Source organism: Delphinus delphis, chromosome 3 (assembly GCF_949987515.2).
Source record: "Delphinus delphis chromosome 3, mDelDel1.2, whole genome shotgun sequence".
NCBI lineage: Eukaryota > Metazoa > Chordata > Mammalia > Artiodactyla > Delphinidae > Delphinus > Delphinus delphis.
In genome coordinates this window covers 97,324,981-97,350,373 of record NC_082685.1, presented here as the reverse complement: position 1 = coordinate 97,350,373, position 25,393 = coordinate 97,324,981, and the positions used below count along the sequence as shown (strand labels likewise).

General features: G+C 35.1%; 1 protein-coding gene across 1 annotated transcript in view; it reads right to left on the bottom strand.

The window, feature by feature from the left end:
- The window catches only part of KIAA0825 (KIAA0825 ortholog), a 401,025-nt gene that overhangs the window by 318,913 nt on the left and 56,719 nt on the right, over positions 1-25,393 (bottom strand). Inside the window, exons 4-5 of the mRNA XM_060009154.1 lie at positions 9,012-9,180; positions 5,307-5,976 (exon numbers count right to left, since the gene is read on the bottom strand). Of these exons, the coding sequence (XP_059865137.1) occupies positions 5,307-5,976; positions 9,012-9,180 (839 nt within the window). The remainder of the gene's footprint in view (positions 1-5,306; positions 5,977-9,011; positions 9,181-25,393) is intronic.

Below are 25,393 nucleotides of genomic sequence, written 5' to 3'. Positions count from 1 at the left end.
AATGGTGTTGGGAAAAGTGGATAACACATGAAGAAGAATGAAACTGAGCCATATCTTACAACATATACAAAAATTAACTCAAAATGGATAAAAGACTTTAACCTAAGACCTGAAACCATAAAACTCCCAGAAGAAAGCATAGGGAAAAAGCTCCTTAATGTTAGTCTTGGCAATGATTTTTTGGATATAATACCAAAGGCATAAGCAACAAAAGCAAAAATTAATAAATGGGACTATATCAAACTGAAAAACTTGTGCACAGCAAAAGAAACTATAACAAAATGAAAAAATCTATGATAGGGAGAAAATATTTGCAAACCATATATTTAGTAAGGGATCAAAATACAAAATACATAAAGAACTCATACAATTCGGTAACAGAACAACAACAACAACAAAATCCGATTAAATAATGGGCAGAGGACCTGAATAGACATTTTTCCAAAGAAGACATACAGATGGCCAACAGGTACATGAAAAGATGCTCAATATCACTAATCATCAGAGAAATGCAAACCAAAACCACAATGAGATATCACCTTATACCTGGCTATCATCGAAAAGGCAAGAGATAACAAGCATTGGTGAGGATGTAGAGAAAAGGGAACCCATGTGCACTGTTGGTGGGAATATAAATTGGTACACCAATTGCAGAAAACAGTATGGAGGTTCCACAAAAAATTAAAAATAGAACCACCATCAGCAATCCCACTTCTGGAATATATCTAAAGGAAATGAAAACAAGATATCAAGGAGATATCTGCACCCCCATGTTTGTTGCAGCATTATTCACAATAGCCAAGATAAGGAAACATCCTAAGTGTCCATTTATGAATGAATGGATAAAGAATGTGGGAGATTGAGATAGATAAAATGGACTATAATTCAGCCATGAGAAAGAAGGAAATCCTGCAATTTGCAACAACATGGATGGACTTTGAAGGCATTATGCTAAGTGAAATAAGTCAGACAGTCAGACAGAGATAGACAAATACTACAAGATATCACTTATATGTGAAATCTAAAACAACTAAACTCATAGAAACAGAGTATTAAGGTAGTTACCAGGGGATGGGGGATGGAGGAAATGAGGAGATATTGGTCAAAGGGTACAAATTTCCAGTTAGAAGATTTAAAATTTCTGGGGATCTAATGCACAGCATTGTGATTATAGTAATAATAATGTATTACATAATTGAAAGCTGTTAAGAAAGTAAATCTTAAGTGTTCTCACCACACAAAAGTAATGGTAATTATGTGACATGATGGAGATATTAATTAATACTATGGTGGTAATCGTTTTGAAGTATTAAGTGTACAAATATTAAGGGTACAAATCAACACGTTGTACATCTTAAACAGTGTTGTATGTCAATTATATCTCAATGAGGCTGGAAAAAAGAGACTAGTGTATATACAAGGTCTGCTCAAGATATCTCAGTAGATCACAAAATAAGCATTATGAAGTCTTGGAATGAGAAGACTGTGGGATAGTTTAGGGGAAAGTAAAACAGTGACAACACTAAAGTAGATTTAGCATACAGAGGATTCACAACAGTGTTCTTAATGGAATGAGCTATTTCCGTCCTGTTCTTTTAGTCAGTAGAGCACAGTTATAGTCAGGGTATTGCAGTCAGACAGACCTGAGTTTATATCCTGGCTTTACTTTGTAACCTTGACCAAATTACTTAATATCGCTATGCCTTAGTTTTCTCACTATATAACAGAGATAAATAAGGGTACCTACCTTGTTGGGTGGTTAGAAGGATTAAATGAAATAATGTGTTGCAATGTCTGACCCAATAAATGCTAATTCTTGTTACTTAAGGACTGTCTAGAGTTTCAGGCAAAATATCGAAGATTTGGGCTTCCCTAGTGGCACAGTGGTTAAGAATCCACCTGCCAATGCAGGGGACACGGGTTTGAGCCCTGGTCCGGGAAGATCCCACGTGCTGTGGAGCAACTAAGCCCATGCACCACAACTACTGAGCCTGCCCTCTAGAGCCCGCATGCCACAACTACTGAAGACCCCGTGCCTAGAGCCCGTGCTCCGCAACAAGAGAATACACTGCAATGAGAAGCCAGGGCACCACAACGAAGAGTAGCCCCTGCTCACCGTAACTAGAGAGAGCTTGCGTGCAGCAATGAAGACCCAACGCAGCCAAAAAAAAAAAAAAAAAAAAAAACGAAGACTTGGTGAGTGTAAACATATACTAAAGACAATATACAACCCATTCAAGCCAATCTAGATTTTATTCAAATAGGAATATAAATTATAAATTTTATTAAGTATTTATAAATTATTATTATTATTTTGCTAATCTCAAACTGTATTTCCTTAATAAATAAAATTTGGTCATTGGGCAAAATACTAGTGGAAAATATGATTGCTTTGTTAAGAGTTAGTTTAGGAGTTCTCACACAGCATTAACAGCAGTTACTCAGTTTTCTTCCCTTCACCATGTCTAGCTTAGAAACTTAAACACGGTAGCTGCTAAATGCCTTGCCTGTGGCAGGTATTCAATACAGCAGAACGGAACTGATTTTTAGGCAGCCCACTTGAACAGTGCTGTTTGAAATTTCTTTTACAAGTGACAAAGAATTTAATTTTACATTTTGAGACAAGACCCAATAGCACGGTGGTTAAGAATATGGGTCTTGAAGACATAGAGATCTACATGTGAATCCTGACTTTGTGCAAGTGATCCAAGGCAAGTTAATCTTTCTAAGCTTCTTTCTTTGTTTATCAAATTGGGATAATAAGGAAAGGGATGCACTTAGTACAGTGCTTGGCACATGGAAAGCATTCGTTTAACAAGTGATTTATACCAAAGTTCAGATAAAGCAGCTTGAGAAAGATCAGTGCACTTGGACTTGTGGGAAGTGCTTCAAATTTTGGTGTAAAAGCCAACGCACATAGTTTTCTCTCACAAAAGGGAAAACACCTCAATATCAGCCCTAAAGACTCCATAGCAACTTACACATATTTTTAACCATATGGATCTTTTCTTCTGGTATAAACTAAACTATATTTAGCACATATAAAACTTTCATGTTGAAAGTACTTTACAAGTAAGCATAAACTTTTTGAGAGGACATAAAAATTATAGAAAATAAGTACACTTATGAAAATGCATTTAAAATTTATGTAATAATTAAAATGAAAATTTACTTTGAGCAAAATTGTAATGTTCCTAAATTAACTGATTTTGTATTCTGCTGTAACCTAAACCTGGCTGATGCATCTCTGTTCTGTGATGTGACACAGCTTCCTGAAGAAAATAAAAATTCTAAGACAGAACATTAAATTATTTGAAAATTCATATATCGTATTCATATAATATATTCATATATCAGAGAAATTTGGTATTGTGGTATTTTATTAAGGAAGGTAGATAAAAATATAGTGAGCTATGGAAATTTTTATGAAATGATCATAAATTCAAAAATAGCAATTCACCAAATGATAATTTTCAAATAATTAAAAAATATAGTTTATGAACCTATTTAGAAACACACCTCAGCATTCTATGTAAAGCATGAGTAATCATAATTTTCAAAATAATCATATTTTTTACCTTAATTTTTCTTCACTGGTAGGAAATTAAAATGATGACAAGAATAACTTATTATATCATAATAGATTATTTTATCTTTTGAATAAAATTAGGACTCTTCAAATACTCTTTTATTATATATATTCTTATAGGAACAACATTAGAGGAACTTTAAAAATCAGCTGTAGTTAATGTTATGCTTCCATAACCAATTATAATATAGAATTTTATAATTAGTATTTCATAATAGGGCCATATTGGCATTGGCTGACCAAAATATTACAATTTTAAACTTCCAATTTTCATTAATAAAAATTTCTACAAGTGTTCAACACTTCTTTTTACTTAATAATGCTTCAGCTCTGGAAGATACAATGGGTTAAAAATTAGACTTTTCTGTTTTTATATATATATATATATATATATATATATATATATATATATATATATAAAGTTCCACCCAATAATTTATGTGATTAAAAAACTGAAAGTCTTGGGCTTCCCTGATGGCACAGTGGTTGAGAATCTGCCTGCTATGCAGGGGACACGGGTTCGAGCCCTGGTCTGGGAGGATCCTACATGCCGCGGAGCAACTAGGCCCGTGAGCCACAGCTACTGAGCCTGAGCGTCTGGAGCCTGTGCTCCGCAACAAGAGAGGCCGCAATAGTGAGAAGCCCGCGCACCACGATGAAGAGTGGCCCCTGCTTGCCACAACTAGAGAAAGCCCTCGCACAGAAACGAAGACACAACACAGCAAAAATAAATTAATTAATTAATAAACTCCTACCCCCAACATCTTCAAAAAAAAAAAAAACTGAAAGTCTTATTGGTAATATTTCTGACTTACATTTCCAATATCTTTAATAATTTAAATAACAGGAAAGAACACACTTCTATTACTATACTTAGAGAAAAAGAAATGCATAAGAGAAATGTGTAGTGGAGAATTTCACAACATTTATTTTCTGATTTATTTTCAAATTTGTAATTAAGTTTAACCAAATAGAAAAGTTAGAAAATTAAAGATATCAATACTGGAGAGGGTGTGGAGAAAAGAGAACCCTCTTGCACTGTTGGTGGGAATGTAGATTGATACAGCCACCATGGAGAACAGTATGGAGTTTCCTTAAAAAAACTAAAAATAGAATGACCATATGACTGAGCAATCCCACTACTGGGCATATACCCTGAGAAAACCATAATTCAAAAAGACACATGCACCCCAATGTTCATTGCAGCACTATTTACAATAGCCAGGTCATGGAAGCAACCTAAATGCCCATCGACAGACAAATGGATAAAGAAGATGTGGTACATATATACAATGGAATATTACTCAGCCATAAAAAGGAACAAAATTGGGTCATTTGTAGAGATGTGGATGGATCTAGAGACTGTCATACAGAGTGAAGTAAGTCAGAAAGAGAAAAACAAATATCGTATATTAACGCATATATGTGGAACCTAGAAAAATGGTACAGATGAACCGGTTTGCAGGGCAGAAACTGAGACACAGATGTAGAGAACAAACGTATGGACACCAAGGGGGAAAGTGGTGGGTGGTGGTGGTGGTGGTGGTGGGATGAATTGGTCTGGGATTGACATGTATACACTAATATGTATAAAACAGAAAACTAATAAGAAACTGCTGCATAAAAATAAACAAATAAAATTCAAAAAAAAAGAAAGAAAATCAAAGATATCAAAAGGTTTAAGTTAAGCCAAACAGAAATTTAAAAAATCACTAACCCAAAGCATGCACTGCTCCTCTATGCCTGCTGGAGCTCTTGCTTGTTTTAATCACACGGACAGCATTTTCTTTGAACTGCAGCTCACAAAAATTTTCAAGAAATTTTGCCATTTCTTCTGTAACTGTATCCAGGTAAGTTTCTTTAATGAATTTCACTGTTGAGGATGGAGCTAAAATTTCACGTAGTGTGTTAAAATCCTCTTTTATCATTGAGTATAACTTAAGCATTGTACCTTGGTATCCATCAGCCATTATGTCTAAATTTGCTTCTCTGCTGTAAGAAGGAAAACAGTTCTGCAGAAGTTTAGTCAACAGTTTATTCTGTATGTTTTGGTACTTGATTGTAACTTCTGATTCTGGATAAAGAAATAAGAGTTGTTGTATGCATTGTTTTTTCAACAGTATTTTTTGCTGTGAATTGTTTATTTCATTGTGGGTTTGTAATTTGCTCACTAAGAAGCGTCGAAGATGTAGTCTTATATCATCCCATATAGACTTTACATCCATAGAGGAATGATCTTCAACAGAATGAAGAGAAGTACTAGAGAGGAAATGGAAAGATGTTCCACTTAGAATGGATGGGAAGGAAACACTGCTGTGGCAGGAGAGGTCCCAAAGTAAATCCAATACCATTTCTTCTTGATTTTGTTCATTCTTCAACAAATTTTGCTAATAAAAGTAAATTATAATGTTAGAAATGTGATTAACTATAAGAGTAGCAAGAAAAAATGATTTCTACAATCATACAGAATTTCATAATAATTCATTTCAATTTAGAATCAATACTATGATGTTTTCAAAAAAAACTTATTTTTGCATTTGAAAGTTAATCTATTCAGACATTTCAGAATATTATCTTTATGGTCTGTTAAATTTTGTAAAGCCCAGGTGATGAACTAATTTTTCAATTAGATTTCTCAACACATAGTTTTTAGCCCTCGTTGTTATCCATTCCTGATATAACCTGAGCCGTATGGAAGCTTTAGCTTAAAAATTCTAAATAAAAATCTATAGTAAAATATCAACTGAAATGTACTCCTAAGACAAAATAAATTTAAGATCATGCCCCTAATTAATACCTAGTAGATAATTTTCATGCCTGAATGAGTATACTTATTATTATAAATTCCCAAATGAACATAGAGAACAGAGACCTTTAAACATAGTATGTGCCTAGGGGTTACTAATAGCTGCCATCCTGAGAAATAAAAGTTAATACATTTAAAGACTTTAACTTTCATTTAAATTCCTTTTTGAGAGTCATGTTAAGAAAGATTTTACTTTGGAAAGTAATCTGAGAATATTTCAGTTCTCTCCAAAGAAATAACTAACTCAAAATGGGAAAAATTACTCTCAGAATTGTTCCTCAAAACGTAAGAAAAATTTTTGTATATTTTCTGTGTCAACTGACAGAAACAATAGTAGATGTAATTAGGAATAGAAAAAAGACAAAAATTTACTTTGTTTTTGGACTTTGAATTACATGTACAAATTCTCCTTACATGCTGACTCTCCTAATTATGTCTATTTCAGGTAGTACTGAAATTAGCTTATATCCTCTAAGTAGCAACAAGCTGATTATTTAAAAAAAAAAAACTAAAAATGGAAGCAAGGTTCAAGCAGTATAAAATCAAGTCAGCTTGGAAATTACCTATTGACAAAGGTATTATGTGTGACTCAGAAAAATGAACAACTCCTAGACAAATTCCAGGGCTCTCTCTCAGTCATTCTAAGCATTGTGATCTCTAATTTAATGTTCTGTCTGTAATAAATAATAATGCCTAATATTTATGTAGTAGTTTATTATATAAAAAGCACTTTTTGATGCAGTCTCTGACTTCTTCATAATGAAAACTCTGTGACATAGATACTTAAAACCTCAATTTACAGATAAGGACACTAAAGTGCAGAGTGTTTAAGTTACTTGCCAAATGTCACACACAGTAAAGCACAGAACCAAGAATGGATGCCTGGTTTCATTCTCCTCATCCATGTTCTTTCTACTACACTCTAGAGAACCAAAAAGTGAACTGACTTTTCTGAAGCTCTCCTTCCTCTCTTCCTTTTTATTTAGTTCTTTTGATACTTCTGGAAAATAAATGTCCTTAGATAGAGTCCAGAACTCCAGCATTATGGTAAATTCTATAGAGCAAACTGGTCATATTAGTGCCTCAGACTTGGGTTTCTTTATATCAGTCAATAACTGTAAATATTTGATCAAGCAAACATTTAAAGAATGATAGATTTAAAACATGTGGACATGTATTAAGTATGATTGCTTAAATTTGGAAAATGACTTCATACAACTGCCATAATAAGAAGCTCTGTTTCTTATTTAGTTAGATAATTAATAAATAAAAATTTTCTATGGAAAAAAATAGATGTATGAAAAAAATTCTGTCAAGATTGACACTTTCAGCATGTAAAAACTTGACAAGGTCGTTTTAATCTGGATCTGTTTTAATAATGTGGTTCTTTTCTCAAAATAACATGATCAATTATGTTAAAACACCTAGGTCTGGAAGAGGCCTATCAGTCTAATGAATTTGAGCAAGACTAAGGCGGCCTTTGCCCTGCAGTGAATAGAGAATGACTTATGTGTGACAGATTAAAAGATAATTAAAAGCTTTTGCTTTTAATTAAATGAGAAAGCATTATTATATCAATATTAATGAAATTCATTACACACGGCTCTTAATAGAAATTAGAGGAATAACTATATCCATATTTATTCTTCAAGGTTCCACCTTCAAGAGATAATGGGTGAGAGGATTTTCTTAAAAGAATAAGCCTTCAGGACACATAATCTTCCTTTCTCTTTCTTTTATTACTTTCTAAACATTTAAGAGACATCTGCAATAATAACAATAGTCAAAAATTATTTTCATCTGATTCTGTCATCCTAAGCCAACTACAACCTTAAGATATTTTCCACATCTGCCTTAGTCAATGTTTGATGCTTACACAAAAACAGTGCCTTTCTTCCCTAAATTAAATTAAAACTGTAGCTACAGAAATCCTGTTTTCTAACAATTGTGCTGTTTCTCTAGTTCTTGGAAGCTAGCTACCCTTGTAGATACAGGTGTAATAAAATAAGTATTGCTTATTGAAGGCTACAAAAACCTCTCTAACATAGAGAGTGGTCAGTATCCAAGAATGACCTATGTAATAATTCTCCATCAATTAACAGTGTCCTATAAATTGCTGCCTTGATTGAAAAGAATTGGATATGCCTGCAGCTTGGGGATGAAGGGAATAATGGACAAGGCTACTTAATAGATACAACTGATGATGATCTTATTGTGCTTAGTAATGAGCACAAGAAAATGAGTAGTTGTGAAGGGACACAAAATGTAATAGATACCAACTTTTCTGATAGATAATCGTGGTACATTTCAGTACATTTTGTGGTGTTGATATGGTATACATCACACCACAAATCCCTCAGGAATTATAATGTTTAATGTCCATTTATGTAAAACCTCATTTTATTATAAAAATCATAGCAAAAAATAAAAACACATAGCTCACTGGATTCCACTGAGGATATAGAAACAAAACACAAATCCTAACCCCTAGATATGGCGGGATAATATGGTCAATGGAATAAATATTTACATACAGAAATTGAATGAAATGTATTCCATGTTCACCCACCCCACTCCACTGTTAAAACAAAGATTCTATTTTTTTTTTTTTTTTACCAGTGCTTTGAGAAATTTTATCATATCTCCATGGGGAATGGATGGTGACTTGGATGAATTATAATTATAATTATTTAGCCATTCAAAACAGTCAGTTGTTGTTCGTAGCTGCACATCTGGACACTGTTTGTTAACTTCAGACTGTATTTCTTTAATGCAGTGTTCTATGCTATAAAAAAGAAAAGAAAAAATTATTTTGGTAGGAAGTAGGTAATGGCTCTGTCTCATAATATCACAGATCCTGAAATGTTTATATGCAGTGCCCGGTGGCATACAATTTACAAAATTATAAAACATTCATATATGAAAATAGTAACAAAGAAACTATATTTTCATTCATAATTGAAAACTGAAAGCTCAAATTTTCTGGCCATTTCATTTCAAACGCAATAGAGGAAACATATCTAGCTACTCAAAGATGAATTAAAAATTCCTTTGTGTTAAATGAAAAATCAAGTATAGATGCAATGAAATAATGATCCTCTTGATAAGCAAGCAGTGGATGGAAGACAGAGGCAAAATATTCTTGATGACCGAAATCAGAAACATACACTATATACTAATATGTGAATGACTATATAAATTATGGAAAACCTCAATCAGTGCAATATTAAGAAATCACAAAAGTTACAAAGAACTTATAATTTTTAAAGTTGTAAAAGATACATGCTATATATACACTGTTACTACAGCTAAGTGCCTTTTCCTGCCATCAAACTCTACTCCAAAAAAAAAAAAACCCCAAAACATGCTAAAGATTGCATGTTAAAAAAAAAGACTGGAAGGAAATGAAACAAAAGGTTAATAGCAATTATCCCTGGGTGATGAAATTTGGTGTTTTTTACTTTTCTTTATTTTCTAAATTTTTTGAAGGCATAAGATGAAACTCTTCATTTACAAATAAATAAACAGGATGCCCAACTGCATCTTCCAATATATATATGTTTAAAAAATTCCGTTAAAAGTATCCTTAGCTCTGAAACTAAAAAGATGTACTATTTTATTTTAATTTTCATTTAAAAATCTGTGCATTCATTATCATAAATCTTTGTGGAGTAAACTGGTGACCTTAAGCATAATGTCATCTGTGGAGCTACATGGATATGACATATTACTACCACCTGATGGCAGCATATCTAAACTGCAAGAAAGCTTTATAAACAGGAAAATTATTTTGAAGCTGAATCCCTTCACCCCAAACTGACAAGTTATGCATTTGCCTCTTAATAGTATTAAGAAACATCTGTTACTAAAAAGGTTACTACTGTTTTGAAAATATCATTGCTATTAATTATTGATTCCATGTGATAGAAACACGGAGGCTTTGGAAACCAAGCTCTGATGACTAAAATTGACGTCATATGAAATTCTCTTCTTCGAAATTCGTATAAGGTATTGGTTCCATATAAAACATACACTAAAACTTTAAGGGAAATTTTTCAGGAGACTTCTGAGCATGAGCGAATTCAAACTAAATTACCTTGAAAAAAATACATTCTGAGAATCAAAGAGCCTTTTCATGAAAACAAAGAACTTGCAAGAAAAACAATACCTCCTTAGGCCACAGGCCACTCAGTTTCCTGATGAGACAGTCTTACTCAGGAATACCAGTTCTAAGTCTGACACAAGATTGGCATATATTTTCTTAATTTACGTAAGCACTTCTATGGACGGAGAAACACGATGCCCAAAGCACATACCTTGACTCTAGGGACTGGTTATCAAAGGTTTTTATTATAGCATCCTCCTGTGTCTCACTCAGTCAAACCTAATAGATTAGAGCAATGTGAACTGGAAAGGCTCAGCCGTTAGTTTACCTAAATCTATTTCAATCAAGACTCAGCTTTTAGGCTAATCTCTAACATGTGAATCTGGGTAGAGGCCAATAACTACAACTTATAAATAGAGTAAAGCCTTCAGAGAGCTAGATATTTTAGTAATTTGTCCAAACACTGATAAAGGGATTGAGCAGTTGCATTTCAGAGGACCTCCCTCATTGATACAAACTAAGACAGTTGAGCTGGCTTTTAAATCATTTTGTCACAAGTTTTAAAATGACAGAATTCACCTGTACCTGATGCTGTTTTTATGTGGCTAAATGTCTTGTCATTCTGCCATTCACCACTGTCTGTACATCTTGCTTTAAAAGTCTGAAGTCTAGAGATTTATCTCCTGATTACTATTCAAAGTGAATACTTTCAAAATTTAAGATGCATATCAGTTTGGCAATTTATCTTCTTTAACTGAGGTCAAAATTAATTTAAAAATTAATTTTCAACATCGAAAAGGTAACATATTATTTTCATATATGTTTAGTAACATTGCTGATGGAGATGGTGATCTTGGGTGGGAGGAGGTCTATATATATCTTCAGACTTAAATGATGCAAGATCTTGATCTAGCTTTTCAGAAATAACATGATACTTCTCTTTATTCTGGTTTAAGTGTTTTCTGTTTTACTGTAAGTTGCTTCTAATTTTCTTTAGAAACAAGGTCAGTCGTAAAAATATAACCAAGGTAATTCGGCAAATAGAAATCCAGTTAGCACATTCATTAACCAAAAATGTCAAAAGTCTAATGTAGATGTAGAATCTCTGCCCTAAACAGTTTAAATTCCCAAATTTACACCATTAGTTGGCTTAGCAAGGACTTTCTAAAAGCATATTCTTAAGTTTATTTGTAATATTAAAACCATTGAAAATACCCTAAATTTCCAACAATAGGAGAATAGTTATATTCATTCAGTGAAATAGTCATGAAAATAAACTAGAAATACAGTTATCAACATAGATGAATCTAACAAATGTAATGTTGAGAGGGAAAAAGGTATAAATGAACACAAACCATTCAGTAGTTTGAAAACATGCCATACGATCCTACATGTTGTTTAGGATTATAAAAATATGTAGTAAAAGTGTAAAGAACCATGCTGGAAAAAGGAGTACAATCTATAAAAATGCTGAATCACTGTGATGTACACCTGAAACTAATACAGTATTTTATTTTATTTTAATTTTTGAATTTAATTTATTTTTTTATACTGCAGGTTCTTATTAGTCATCAATTTTATACACATCAGTATATACATGTCAATCCCAATAGCCCAATTCAGCACACCACCATCCCCACCCCTCCCGCGGCTTTCCTCCCCTGGTGTCCATACGTCTGTTCTCTACATCTGTGTCTCAACTTGCGCCCTGCTAACCAGTTCATCTGTACCATTCTTCTAGGTTCCACATACATGTGTTAATATATGATATTTGTTTTTCTCTTTCTGACTTACTTCACTCTGTGAAGTAAGAGTCTCTAGATCCATCCACGTATCAACAAATGACTCAATTTTCTTCCTTTTTATGGCTGAGTAATATTCCATTGTTTATATGTACCACATCTTCTTTATCCATTCGTCTGTCGATGGACATTTAGGTTGCTTCCATGACCTGGCTATTGTAAATAGTGCTGCAATGAACATTGGGGTGCATGTGTCTTTTTGAATTATGGTTTTCTCTGGGTATATGCCCAGTAGTGGGATTGCTAGATCATATGGTAATTCTATTTTTAGTTTTTTAAGAGACCTCCATACTGATCTGCATACTAGCTGTATCAATTTACATTCCCACCAACAGTACAAGAGGGTTCCCTTTTCTCCACATCCTCTACAGCATTTGTTATTTGTAGATTTTCTGATGATGCCCATTCTAACTGGTGTGAGGTGATACCTCATTGTAGTTTTGATTTGCATTTCTCTAATAATTAGTGATGTTGAGCAGCTTTTCATGTGCTTCTTGGCCATCTGTATGTCTTCTTAGGAGAAATGTCTATTTAGGTCTTCTGCCCATTTTTGGATTGGATTGTTTGTTTAATATTGAGCTGCATGAGCTGTTTATATATTTTGGAGATTAATCCTTTTTCCGTTGATTCATTTGCAAATATTTTCTCCCATTCTCAGGGTTGTCTTTTCGTCTTATTTATGGTTTCCTTTTCTGTGCAAAAGCTTTGAAGTTTCATTAGGCCCCATTTGTTTATTTTTGTTTTTATTTCCATTACTCTAGGAGGTGGATCAGAAAAGATCTTGCTGTGATTTATGTCAAAGAGTGTTCTTCCTATGCTTTCCACTAAGAGTTTTATAGTGTCCAATCTTACATTTAGGTCTTTACTCCATCTTGAGTTTATTTTTGTATATGGTGTTAGGGAGTGTTCTGATTTCATTCTTTTACATGTAGCTGTCCAGTTTTCCCAGCACCACTTATTGAAGACACTGTCTTTTCTCCATTGTATATCTTTGTCTCCTTTGTTATAGATTAGTTGACCATAGGTGCGTGGTTTATCGCTGGGCTTTCTATCTTGTTCCATTGATCTATGTTTCTGTTTTTGTGCCAGTACCATATTGTCTTGATTACTGTAGCTTAGTAGTATAGTCTGAAGTCAGGGAGTCTGATTCCTCCAGCTCCTTTTTCCCTCAAGACTGCTTTGGCTATTCGGGGTCTTCTGTGTCTCCATACAAATTTTAAGATTTTTGTTCTACTTCCGTAAAAAATACCATTGGTAATTTGATAGGGATTGCATTGAAACTGTAGATTGCTTTGGGTAGCATAGTCATTTTCACAATATTGATTCTTCCAATCCAAGAACATGGTATACCTTTTCATCTGTTGGTATCATCTTTAATTTCTTTCATCAGTGTCTTATAGTTTTCTGCATACAGGTCTTTTGTCTCCCTAGGTAGGTTTATTCCTAGGTATTTTATTCTTTTTCTTGCAATGGTAAATGGAAGTGTTTCCTTAATTTCTCTTTCAGATTTTTCATCATTAGTATATAGGAATGCAAGAGATTTCTGTGTATTAATTTTGTATCCTGCAACTTTACCAAATTCATTGATTAGCTCTAGTCGTTTTCTGGTGGCATTTTTAGGATTCTCTATGTATAGTATCAGGTCATCTGCAAACAGTGACAGTTTTACTTCTGCTTTTCAAATTTGTATTCCTTTTATTTCTTTTTCTTCTCTGATAGCCATGGCTAGGACTTCCAAAACTATGTTGAATAACAGTGGTGAGAGTGGACATCCTTGTCTTGTTCCTTATCTCAGAGGAAATGCTTTCAGTTTTTCACCATTGAGAAGGATGTTTGCTGTGGGTTTGTTGTATATGGCCTTTATTATGTTGAGGTAGGTTCCCTCTATGCCCACTTTCTGGAGAGTTTTTATCATAAATGGGTGTTTAATTTTGTCAAAAGCTTTTTCTGCATCTATTAAGATGATCATATGGTTTTTATTCTTCAATTTGTTAATACGGTGTATCACATTGATTGATTTGCATGTACTGAAGAATCCTTCATCCCTGGGATAAATACCACTAGATCATGGTGTATGATCCTTTTAATGTGCTGTTGGATTCTGTTTGCTAGTATTTTGTTGAGGATTTTTGCATCTATATTCATCAGTGATACTGGTCTGTAATTTTCTTTTTTTGTAGTACCTTTGTCTGGTTTTGGTATCAGGGTGATGGTGGCCTCATAGAATGAGTTTGGGAGTGTTCCTTCCTCTGCAATTTTTTGGAAGAGTTTGAGAAGGATGGGTGTTACCTCTTCTCTAAATGTTTGATAGAATTCATGTGTGAAGCCATCTGGTCCTGGACTTTTGTTTGTTGGAAGATTTTTAATCACAGTTTCAATTTCATTACTTGTGATTGGTCTGTTCATATTTTCTATTTCTTCCTGGTTCAGTCTTGGAAAGTGATACCTTTCTAAGAATTTATCCATTTCTTCCAGGTTGTCCATTTTATTGGCATAGAATTGCTTGTAGTAGTCTCTTAGGATGCTTCGTATTTCTGCGGTGTCTGTTGTAACTTCTCCTTTTTCATTTCTAATTTTATTGATTTGAGTCCTCTCCCTCTTTTTTTTTTTTTTTTTTTTTCCCTGTGGTATGCGGGCCTCTCACGTTGTGGCCTCTCCCATTGCGGAGCATAGGCTCTGGACGCACAGGCTCAGCGGCCATGGCTCAGGGGCCTAGGTGCTCCACGGCATGTGGGATCTTCCCAGACCGGGGCACAAACCTGTGTCCCATGCATCGGCAGCCGGACTCTCAACTGCTGAGCCACCAGGGAAGCCCCCCTCCCTCTTTTTCTTGATGAGTCTGGCTAATGGTTTATCAATTCTGTTTACCTTCTCAAAGAACCAGCTTTTAGTTTTATTGATCTTTGCTATTGTTTTCTTTGTTTCTACTTCATTTATTTCTGCTCTGATCTTTATGATTTCTTTCCTTCTGCTAACTTTTGGTATTGTTTGTTCTTCTTTCTCTATTTCCTTTAGGTGTAAGGTTAGATTGTTTACTTGAGATTTTTCTTGTTTCTTGACGTAGGCTTGTATAGCTATAAGATTCCCTCTTAGAACTGCTTTTGCTGCATCCCATAGGTTTTGGATCGTTGTGTTTTCATTGACATTTATCTCTAGGTATTTTTTGATTTCCTCTTCGATTTCTTCAGTGATCTCTTTGTTATTTAGTAATGTATTGTTTAGCCTCCATGTGTTTGTGTTTTTTACGTTCTTTTTCCTGTAATTCATCTCTAATCTCATAGCGTTGTGGTCAGAAAAGATACTTGATATGCTTTCAATTTTCTTAAATTTACTGAGGCTTGATTTGTGACCCAAGATGTGATCTATTCTGGAGAATGTTCCATGTGCACTTGAGAAGAAAGTGTAATCTGCTTTTTTTGGATGGAATGTCCTATAAATATCAATTAAATCTATCTGGTCTGTTGTGTCATTTAAAGCTTGTGTTTCCTTATTTATTTTCATTTTGTATGATCTGTCCATTGGTGTAAAAAGTCCCCCACTATTATTGTGTTACTGTGGATTTCCTCTTTTATAGCTGTTAGCAGTTGCCTTATGTATTGAAGTGCTCCTATGTTGGGTCCATATATATTTGCAATTGTTCTATCTTCTTCTTGGATTGATCCCTTGATCATTATGCAGTGTCCTTCCGTGTCTTTTCTAACAATCTTTATTTTAAAGTCTATTTTATCTGATATGAGTATTGCTACTCCAGCTTTATTTTGATTTCCATTTGCATGGAATATCTTTTTCCACCCCCTCACTTTCAGTCTGTATGTGTCCCTAGGTCTGAAGTAGGTCTCTTGTAGACAGCATATATATGGGTCTTGTTTTTGTATCCATTCAGCGAGTCTGTGTCTTTTGCTTGGAGCATTTAATCCATTCACATTTAAGTTAATTATCGATATGTATGTTACTATTACCATTTTCTGAATTGTTTTGGGTTTGTTTTTGTAGGTCCTTTTCTTCTCTTGTGCTTCCCACTTAGAGAAGTTCCTTAGCATTTGTTGTATAGCTGGCTTGGTGGTACTGAATTCTCTTAGCTTTTGCTTGTCTGTAAAGCTTTTGATTTCTCCATCGAACCTGAATGAGATCCTTGCCGGGTAGAGTAATCTTGGTTGTAGTTTCTTCCCTTTCATCACTTTAAGTATGTCATGCCACTCCCTTGTGGCTTGTAGAGTTTCTGCTGAGAAATCAGCTGTTAACCTTATGGGAGTTCCTTTGTATGTTATTTATCGTTTTTCCCTTGCTGCTTTCAATAATTTTTCTTTGTATTTAATTTTTGCCAGTTTGATTACTGTGTGTCTCGGCATGTTTCTCCCTGGGTTTATCCTGTATGGGACTTGCTGTGCTTCCTGGACTTGGGTGGCTATTTCCTTTCCCATGTTAGAGAAGTTTTCAACTATAATCTCTTCAAATATTTTCTCTGGTCCTTTCTCTCTCTCTTCTCCTTCTGGGATCCCTATAACGCGAATGTTGTTGCATTTAATGTTGTCCCAGAGGTCTCTTAGGCTGTCTTCATTTCTTTTCATACTTTTTTCTTTATTCTGTTCTGCAGCAGTGAATTTCACCATTCTGTCCTCCAGGTCACTTATCCATTCTTCTGCCTTGCCTTTGTTATTCTGCTATTGATTCCTTCTAGTGTATTTTTCATTTCAGTTATTGTATTGCTCATCCCTGTTTGTTTGTTAATTCTTCTAGGTCTTTTTTAAACATTTCTTGCATCTTCTCGATCTTTGCCTCCATTCTTTTTCCCAGGAACTGGATCATGTTCACTATCATTATTCTGAATTCTTTTTCTGGAAGGTTGCCTATCTCCACTTCATTTAGTTGTTTTTCTGGGGTTTTATCTTGTTCCTTCATCTGGTACATAGCCCTCTGCCTTTTCATCTTGTCTATCTTTTTGTGAATGTGGTTTTTGTTCCACAGGCTGCAGGATTGTAGTTCTTCTTGCTTCTGCTGTCTGCCCTCTGGTGGATGAGGCTATCTAAGAGGCTTGTGTAAGTTTCCTGATGGGAGGGACTGGTGGTGGGTAGAGCTGACTGTTGCTCTGGTGGGCAGAGCTCAGTAAAACTTTAAGCCGCTTGACTGTTAATGGATGCGGCTGGGTTCCCTCCCTGTTGGTTGTTTGGCCTGAGGCAACCCAGCACTGGAGCCTACCTGGGCTCTTCGGTGGGGCTAATGACAGACTCTGGGAGGTTCACACCAAGGAGTACTTCCCAGAACTTCTGCTGCCAGTGTCCTTGTCCCCATGGTGAGCCACAGCCACCCCCCACCTCTGCAGGAGACCCTCCAATGCTAGCAGGTAGGTCTGGTTAAGTCTCCCCTGGGGTCACTGCTCCTTCCCCTGGGTCCTAATGCACACACTACTTTGTGTGTGCCCTCCAAGAGTGGAGTCTCTGTTTCCCCCAGTCCTGTCCAAGTCCTGCAATCAAATCCCACTAGGCTCCAAAGTCTGATGCTCTAGGAATTCATCCTCCCGTTGCTGGACCCCCCGGTTGGGAAGCCTGATGTGGGGCTCAGAACCTTCACTCCAGTGGGTGGACTTCTGTGGTATAAGTGTTCTCCAGTCTGTTAGTCACCCACCCAGCAGTTATGGGATTTGATTTTACTGTGATTGTGCCCCTCCTACCGTCTCATTGTCATTTCTCCTTTGTCTTTGGATGTGGGGTATCTTTTTTGGAGAGTTCCAGTGTCTTCCTGTCAATGATTGTCCAGCAGCTAGTTGTGATTCTGGTGTTGTCACAAGACGGAGCGAGAGCACGTCCTTCTACTCTGCCATCTTTGTTCCTCTACTCTAATACAGTATTTTAAATCAACTATACTTTAATAATAAATACGTACTTTCATACATACATTTGAAAGAAAAAAAAAAGAAATGTGCTGGAATGAGCAACATCACCAAATGCAGGGTGGGGTGGAAGTGGGATGAGACTGGGGAGATGCACATAGTGAGTTTCAGCACTAGTGGTAATGTTTTATTCCTCATACTGGATGGTGGGCACATGAATGTTTATCATAGTACTCTTTATGCCTTTTCATATGTCTCAACACTTCTTAATAAATTTGAACCCCAACGTGCTTTAATTATAATGACTGAATTATCCAAGTTAATGGTGTGTGCAAGTGGATGCATTACCAAGAGGCTGTGTGTAAATCAATTTATAAACCATTTTTAAGATGCAACATGCAGTATGCTTTTTAAAAGGATATCTGTGGTAATTTTCTCATTCAACATTCAATCCTAGGTTCTTTGAGTGTGCAAATTACTTATTGAATGAAGGCATATTTGATAAACATTAACTGAATACTGAATATGTAGTAGGCACTGTGATATATACTAAGGGCCTAAACATGAATAAGACATGGTCCCATCCCTAAAGGAATTCTTTCTAGTGAGAGAGATAAGCCTGTAAATGGATAACTACATTACAGTAAGACTTGATAAGAGGTGTGTGTATGATGTGCTAAGTGAGTACAATAGAGTACAACAGGAGGGAGCCATTCAATGTGTCTCTGGGAGGTGTAGAAAAGCCTTCTCCCTGTAGAAAAGGAGATTATATGCAAGGATATTGATGCTTTAAGAAAACTAATGAAATCATTGTGCTTAGAAGTCCCTGATCCCTGACCCCTGATAATTCACTGCTGATCACCTGATCTCACTGCCATGTCACTTTAAAATGATCAATATATTTATGTGGATGATAAAAAATATGAATTTATTATTTTGGTCACAACTAAATTTATGCATATATGTATGTGTGTATGTATAGATGCACTAGCTTACTCCAAAAGGACAGAGATGTCCTATAACTAAACAGACAGCACTAATCAACAACAGCACAAGAGATGATTAATATTGGGCTGGTGTAGTTGAGGACAGCAAGAGGAACTGAGAAAAAGAGAATAATTATGATATAAAATCTTGGCACTTAAGCTGACTGTAAAAACTCTTTCAAGATTGAAAACACATAGTCTTTATTATTCCATCACAGAAAAGTTCAAAGAGAAAAAAAATGTATGTTCTACCAGTAAAAATTATTAGAACTTCTTTGATGTAAAGGTTGTAGAGAACATATAGGTTTGCTTTCATAGGTTAGACTTTTTATTCTTATTTTTTTAGATCAAGGTAGAGGTGTCAAAAATGGCAGAGATTAAAGACTATTTCTACAGTGTGGGAAATGTAAACATTAAAAAAATTTTTTTAAGATTTTACACTTTTGGTGCTCTTGTTTATACTTTTCACCAACATAAATTCAGTCTAAGGAAAAGGCTTTTTCAATTCTATCATATGTTTAAAAACACCAAGAAATAGTTGTGTGGTAAATAAGAGTTCTTTTGTTTTTAGATAAGTCTAGCTCATCTAAAGAGATTATTAAAATTCCTTGGAATTAACAGTAATTATTAGGGAAGAGGGCTGATGTATAAAAACTAGTATGTAATTAAAACGTAAGTCAGCCATGAAATAAAAACTTATTTTCCTGAGACAAAGATATTTCTCGAGAATATTTTTTAAAAGGCTGAGAAAAGGGTTTATAAAACAACTACTTTAATGAAAGTGTAGTAAGAAATTAGATATTTTTGCTGAACTATTTTCGATTTCAGAGACGTTTTGGTTATTTCAAAAAGTTTTAACTACACTTTCAGGAAAAAAACATCGTTGTCCCCAAACTCTGTTAACAACACTCTCATTAAGTCTTTCTCAAATGAATCTTCCCCTTTCCATTCCTACTGTGAAAGACAGGGCTCAGGATCTTATCATCTCTCATGTGGACTACAGAAATAGCTTCCCAAGATTCCCATCTATTGTCAACCTTCCTTTTGTTCGGAGTTATTCTCTGAGGAAGACAGTATGAAAGGAAACCTTAGAGTTAGGACCCTCCATTATTTGTTGCTTTACATCATCAATCCTTACCACAAAAGTTTACAGAGGCTCTAGAATGGTCCAGATTGCTTCAGGAAAGTTCAGACCGTGTGTAGGGCTGTGCCAATCTAAAAAATCTGAAGCGCTCCCCAAAGTGTCAACCAATTGTGAAATACTCCCCAACTTCCAGTCAATGACGGGTAGTCCTGGCAGTACTGTAGTGAGCCTGGCATCATATCCAAAGGCACGGTTTTCATTCTTAAATTTACATCTGACTTCGGATCCCTTTCCCTAGACTCTAGTGATGATGGGAGCTCCATGGAAGTGGCACAGGGCTGTGTTAACAACATAAAGAACATTTCCCGGAAATGTTCTATAGGGGTATTAGGACATGGAAGTTTAATACCCATGACAAGCAAGGGTAAGTTAACGTGCTTTCTTTTTTATCTATGGAGGCTTGCCTAGCTTCCGTATTCAGCACAGTTACTAAAGTCAGAATGTGGCTTATCCCAATGAAACCACACAAGTTGAAATCAGGAGAAATGCAGGGAATCTGCACCAGCATTTACTCTGTGATGATTTCCTTGATTCTCTTCCTGAGAAAGAGATAAAAAAAAAAAAAAAAGAAGAGAGAGGGAGAACATACGTAATAATGAAAATCAAAAAAAAAAAATAATGAAAATCAGAAGAGATCTGGGAACACATCTGATTTACATCTTTATCTCCATTGTCCCGATAAATTCAATCACTAAGCCAGACAACAGAGTTGACTGCAAGTTACAAACTGAGGGTTTTAATAGTACACATGGTCACATTGTGAGGAGGCAGGACATACAGCATACAGTTTCATATACTGCCAATAGGAGAGAAGACAGCTGCAGCACTTCTGTGGAACAATTTTATAACAGCTAATTGTACAACTTCTAAGAAACCATCACATAAACTTTCCTAAGGAAGGAAGGACACACATATGCATGTGTGTGTGCAGTAATAGCAGAAAGACTGCAAATAACGTAAATACTCATCAAGAGGGAATTGGCTTGTTCTATGGAGAGATTTTAAAAATACATTAAGTTAAAAAAATCTAATTGCAGCATATACACAAATTCCCATTTGTGTAAAAAGGGGAATATATTCTTGGGTACACACATCTATATGTAGAGAACATTTCTGGATAGTTATACAGTAATTCACTAATATAGGGTACCTCTGAAGACCAAGACTAGGAGAGTCAGAAGAGTAAGAAAACTTTTCCTCATCTCTGCCCTTCCATACTCAACTTTTCCTTATATCTGCCTTTCTCTACCGTCTGAAATTTTTCCTGAGTATGTATTATGTTTATATTGTAAAATACTTAATGGAAAAGAAAACTATCACATTCTACTCATCTAACTTCACACTAGCTGAAGCTAAAGCAAACACAACAGATGTCTAACAAACACATTTATTGATCATCCTCTAGCCTACTTTCTGCCAGGGCTGTTTTAGGTAATGAGAATATAATGAAGAACAGCTGGTCTTTAAAGCAGAAATAAAGGAAATAAGAATACCATTTTGCAGGCCCCCAACTCAGCTCCATCCCAAGTTCCATAAAAAGGTATTCTTAGTCATGATTCTAGAATAAAGATTGTGATTAGCAAATGCTGTGGTGTTAGTGAGCCTTTTAAGACAAGGTGTTGACTCTGTTAAATCCTTGACAAGACTCTTTTCCAGGGAAAGCTGTCAGGGTTGGGTTAGATCTCGAGGCATCAATCATCTATAGGAAAGATGAGCCAGCCACAGCAGTCACATCTCCTTACCAGGGCTCAGTCCCCTTTTAGTGTTTCCTCCTCTGTTCTTGACCTCACAGCTGGGCTATCTTTACCTGGCACCTCTGGTTGGTATCTCAGGGGTGGGGGGCTTACTTCCCCCTGGACCATTAACTCTGACCCTCAATGGGGAGTAGTGGCCTGACTATTGCTGGCTCAATCTCCTCATGAGGTCTAGATTCTTAGTACATTTTATTCATACTTTTGTTATTAAAACAGTTTATAAATAGGAAGACACTTACTTCCCTTTCCTTATTTCCCATGAAAAGATAATGACAATAATATTCCTTAGGAATATCCCAAACAATAATTCTTTATTGTCTTATGCCTATTTGGCCAAAAGTAGATAAAGCTAACACACATAAAAATAAAAGTTATACTTTTAAAACCTGTCAAACACTTAAAATGTATGCATTACCTGAAAGAATCTCTTAACAATCATCTAGTGGACTACTGATCCCACATTTTATGCTACTTATCTCAGCGTCCTAAAGCGTCTAATGAAAGCATCGAGGGCACACAATACAGGACTGTGGAGAAAGAAGTTGGAGCACCATACATTATTTGAATGGAGCTAATGGTGACAGAAAATGATGAGGAGGAAGTGGTCCAATATGCCACCTTGAAACAGAGAGCATGGTTAAATTTATAGAAACCATGTATCCAATATTCTGTCACAATATAAAGTTAACGCCTTCCCTACCACCTGGACACCACCTCTCCTGGATCAAGACAAACAATATGATCCATGGTAGCACTTCTTGTTCTTTCTTTAGATTAAAAAAAAAAAAAAGTAGAAATCCTGCACAGTGCCAGCAAAACTTACATCCTGGGGTACACACAAAGATTGTCTATAATTAAGAAACAGATAGGCAAAAGAAACTCTTAATGATGCAATTATAGCTATCCAACTGACCATTAAGAGGAGAAAAATCATTCATGCCATATTGTAAGCCCAAGAGAACTTCTAGACCTCAATACTGTGTTAAACTAATAATAAGTTCCATTCAGCTCAAAAAAGATTTCAGTGCTACATGTGGTTTTTAGTTACTGAAGTGAGTCTGTGGATACAACATTCATAGTATTCCTCTTTGGCAGGTTATTTATCCTCCTGCTACCAATGTTGATATGTGTTAAAATTAAACGATTCACCATCACTGATTTCCACTGTCAGACCTAAGAGTCACCTAGCTCTGACTTGAATGGAAATGAGGATGTAAAAGTGAAAATGGTCTGAGAGAATGACAGCTTCTCTTGAAGGGCAGGTGAAAGTTCAGTGACCTCTGGGCACTCTAGTCCATTCTGGTGAATCACTGCTTTGGGAAGCAAAAGACCCTGTGGCTCATAAAATCTGATGATATTAAGAAGAGGGAAGGAATTCACACTTAGAATTCAGGGTCACTGTTAGAAATACAACTTTAAAAATTCAAGGGTAAGGAAAAATACCATATTTAAAAACGAATTACTAATTTTTTTCTTTAAAAGTATTGGGAAAAGCCATATCATACAGATGTTCATTACTTATTCAATGTACACCATTGAGAGATAAATAGAACTGTTAGAATACAAAAATGCCAAGGGTAATTCAACTACTGCAATGTAAGTGTGGCATAACTGATTCGCCATGACATACAATTTTCTAAAAGCTATTCTGTTAGAAGGCAATAAATGAGTGCAGAAATGATTTACGCTCTTCTGAAACATGGTTATTATTCAGTATTTTATTTTTAAAAATATATATACCCTATACTGTTATGTTTATTCTCTAGAGTATAATAAAAACATAATTGAATTTGATGAAAAATAGACTTGATTCTAAATGTAGCATACAGCACATACAGCTCTCCCTTATTTTATCCCCTGTGAAGATCAATGGTCACTTGAGGTGGTTTTGCTCTAGGTTTGTTTTAATATATGGGCAATAAAATATTTTTAATTTAAAAATTATATCCTTATATTCCATGTCGTATTTTCTTTTTAATACTAACATCTGAATTTTGACCTAAAATAACAATTTATGAATGCAAAGTACAGTATTTTAATCATTGTTTTACTTCTCAATATGATTTCTTATTGACCAGGTAGGACAGGAAATTAACTGTAGATGGTTTAGCAAATAAAAATGAAGCAGTCTATAACAAAAGCATCAGAGCTCAGTGACTTGTTTCTTTGTATGTTTGTTTTATCTTTTTTTTTTTTTTTTGGCCGTGCCCTGCGGCATGTGGGATCTTAGTTCCCCGACCAGGGATTGAACCCATCCCTCCTGCAGTGGAAGCACAGAGTCTTAACCACTGGACTGCCAGGGAAGTCCCTCAGTGACTTGTTTTGATGGCGCCTCAAGGCCATTATGAACAAAGAAGGTTACTTTTTAGAAAATATTTAAAATTTGTTTTAATATAACCACCTCTCTCTATATATGTATAACTGAATCACTTTGCTGCACATCTGAAACTAACACAACATTGTAAATCAACTATACTTCAATTAAAAAGAATTTTTTAGTATCAGTGAAAAAAATAACCATCTTTAGAATATAGATAAGTGACTTGTTAATCTATTCAAGCTAACACTCTTTTCATTTATAAGTTCCTTTGGGTTAGAAACTGTTTCATGAAATATATAAATATATAATATATATAAATTAAATAAATACATAATTACTCTGAAGATTAATATAGTGATTTTATATTTACATATACAATATAAATTATAATATACACTATAGTGTGGTTAAGTCTCATATATATGCTATTTTTTAAAAAGACACACACACACGTAGACATATAAATTAAGGGCAGATACAAAGCAAAAATAAGAGGCTTAATTCTCCTGTTGAAAATAAGGGAAAAGGTTTCCCTCGTTTCCTATTTCTTAAAGTATTTACCTTAGAAACTTGCAAATGTAAGGACTTTTTCATCTCTTTAAAATGTATCCCTTGGAAGACTAGATAGACCTTTTGTCAGCTTTCTCAGCCAGGACTGTCTTTCTCAAGAATCTGGGAATCATCTTTTCAAAATACAAACACCAAAGGAGATAGCCCCCCTATACCCCTGTTCCTGTGAAGAGTAGGAGCCCAACTTCAGTGGGTGCCTTGATCCAATTTGCAACACTGCTTCTTGTCATAAAGATATAAGAAGTTTGCTTCTCCTCAGGATGAAGCCAACTAGCTAACACAGGTGTTCTTTAATCATGGTAAAGTTAGGATGAACCATGTGTGAAAAATGGGCTTCCAAATCCTCTATTTGAAGGCTAGTTATGAGACAGGAAGGAAGGGGGCAGGGCACAACCACTAAAAGAATGATACAACCATTAAGAAAAACAGGATACCACAAAAACCAGTTAGAACCTACTAGGCCTAAGATGGCAGAAGATTCGACTTCTGG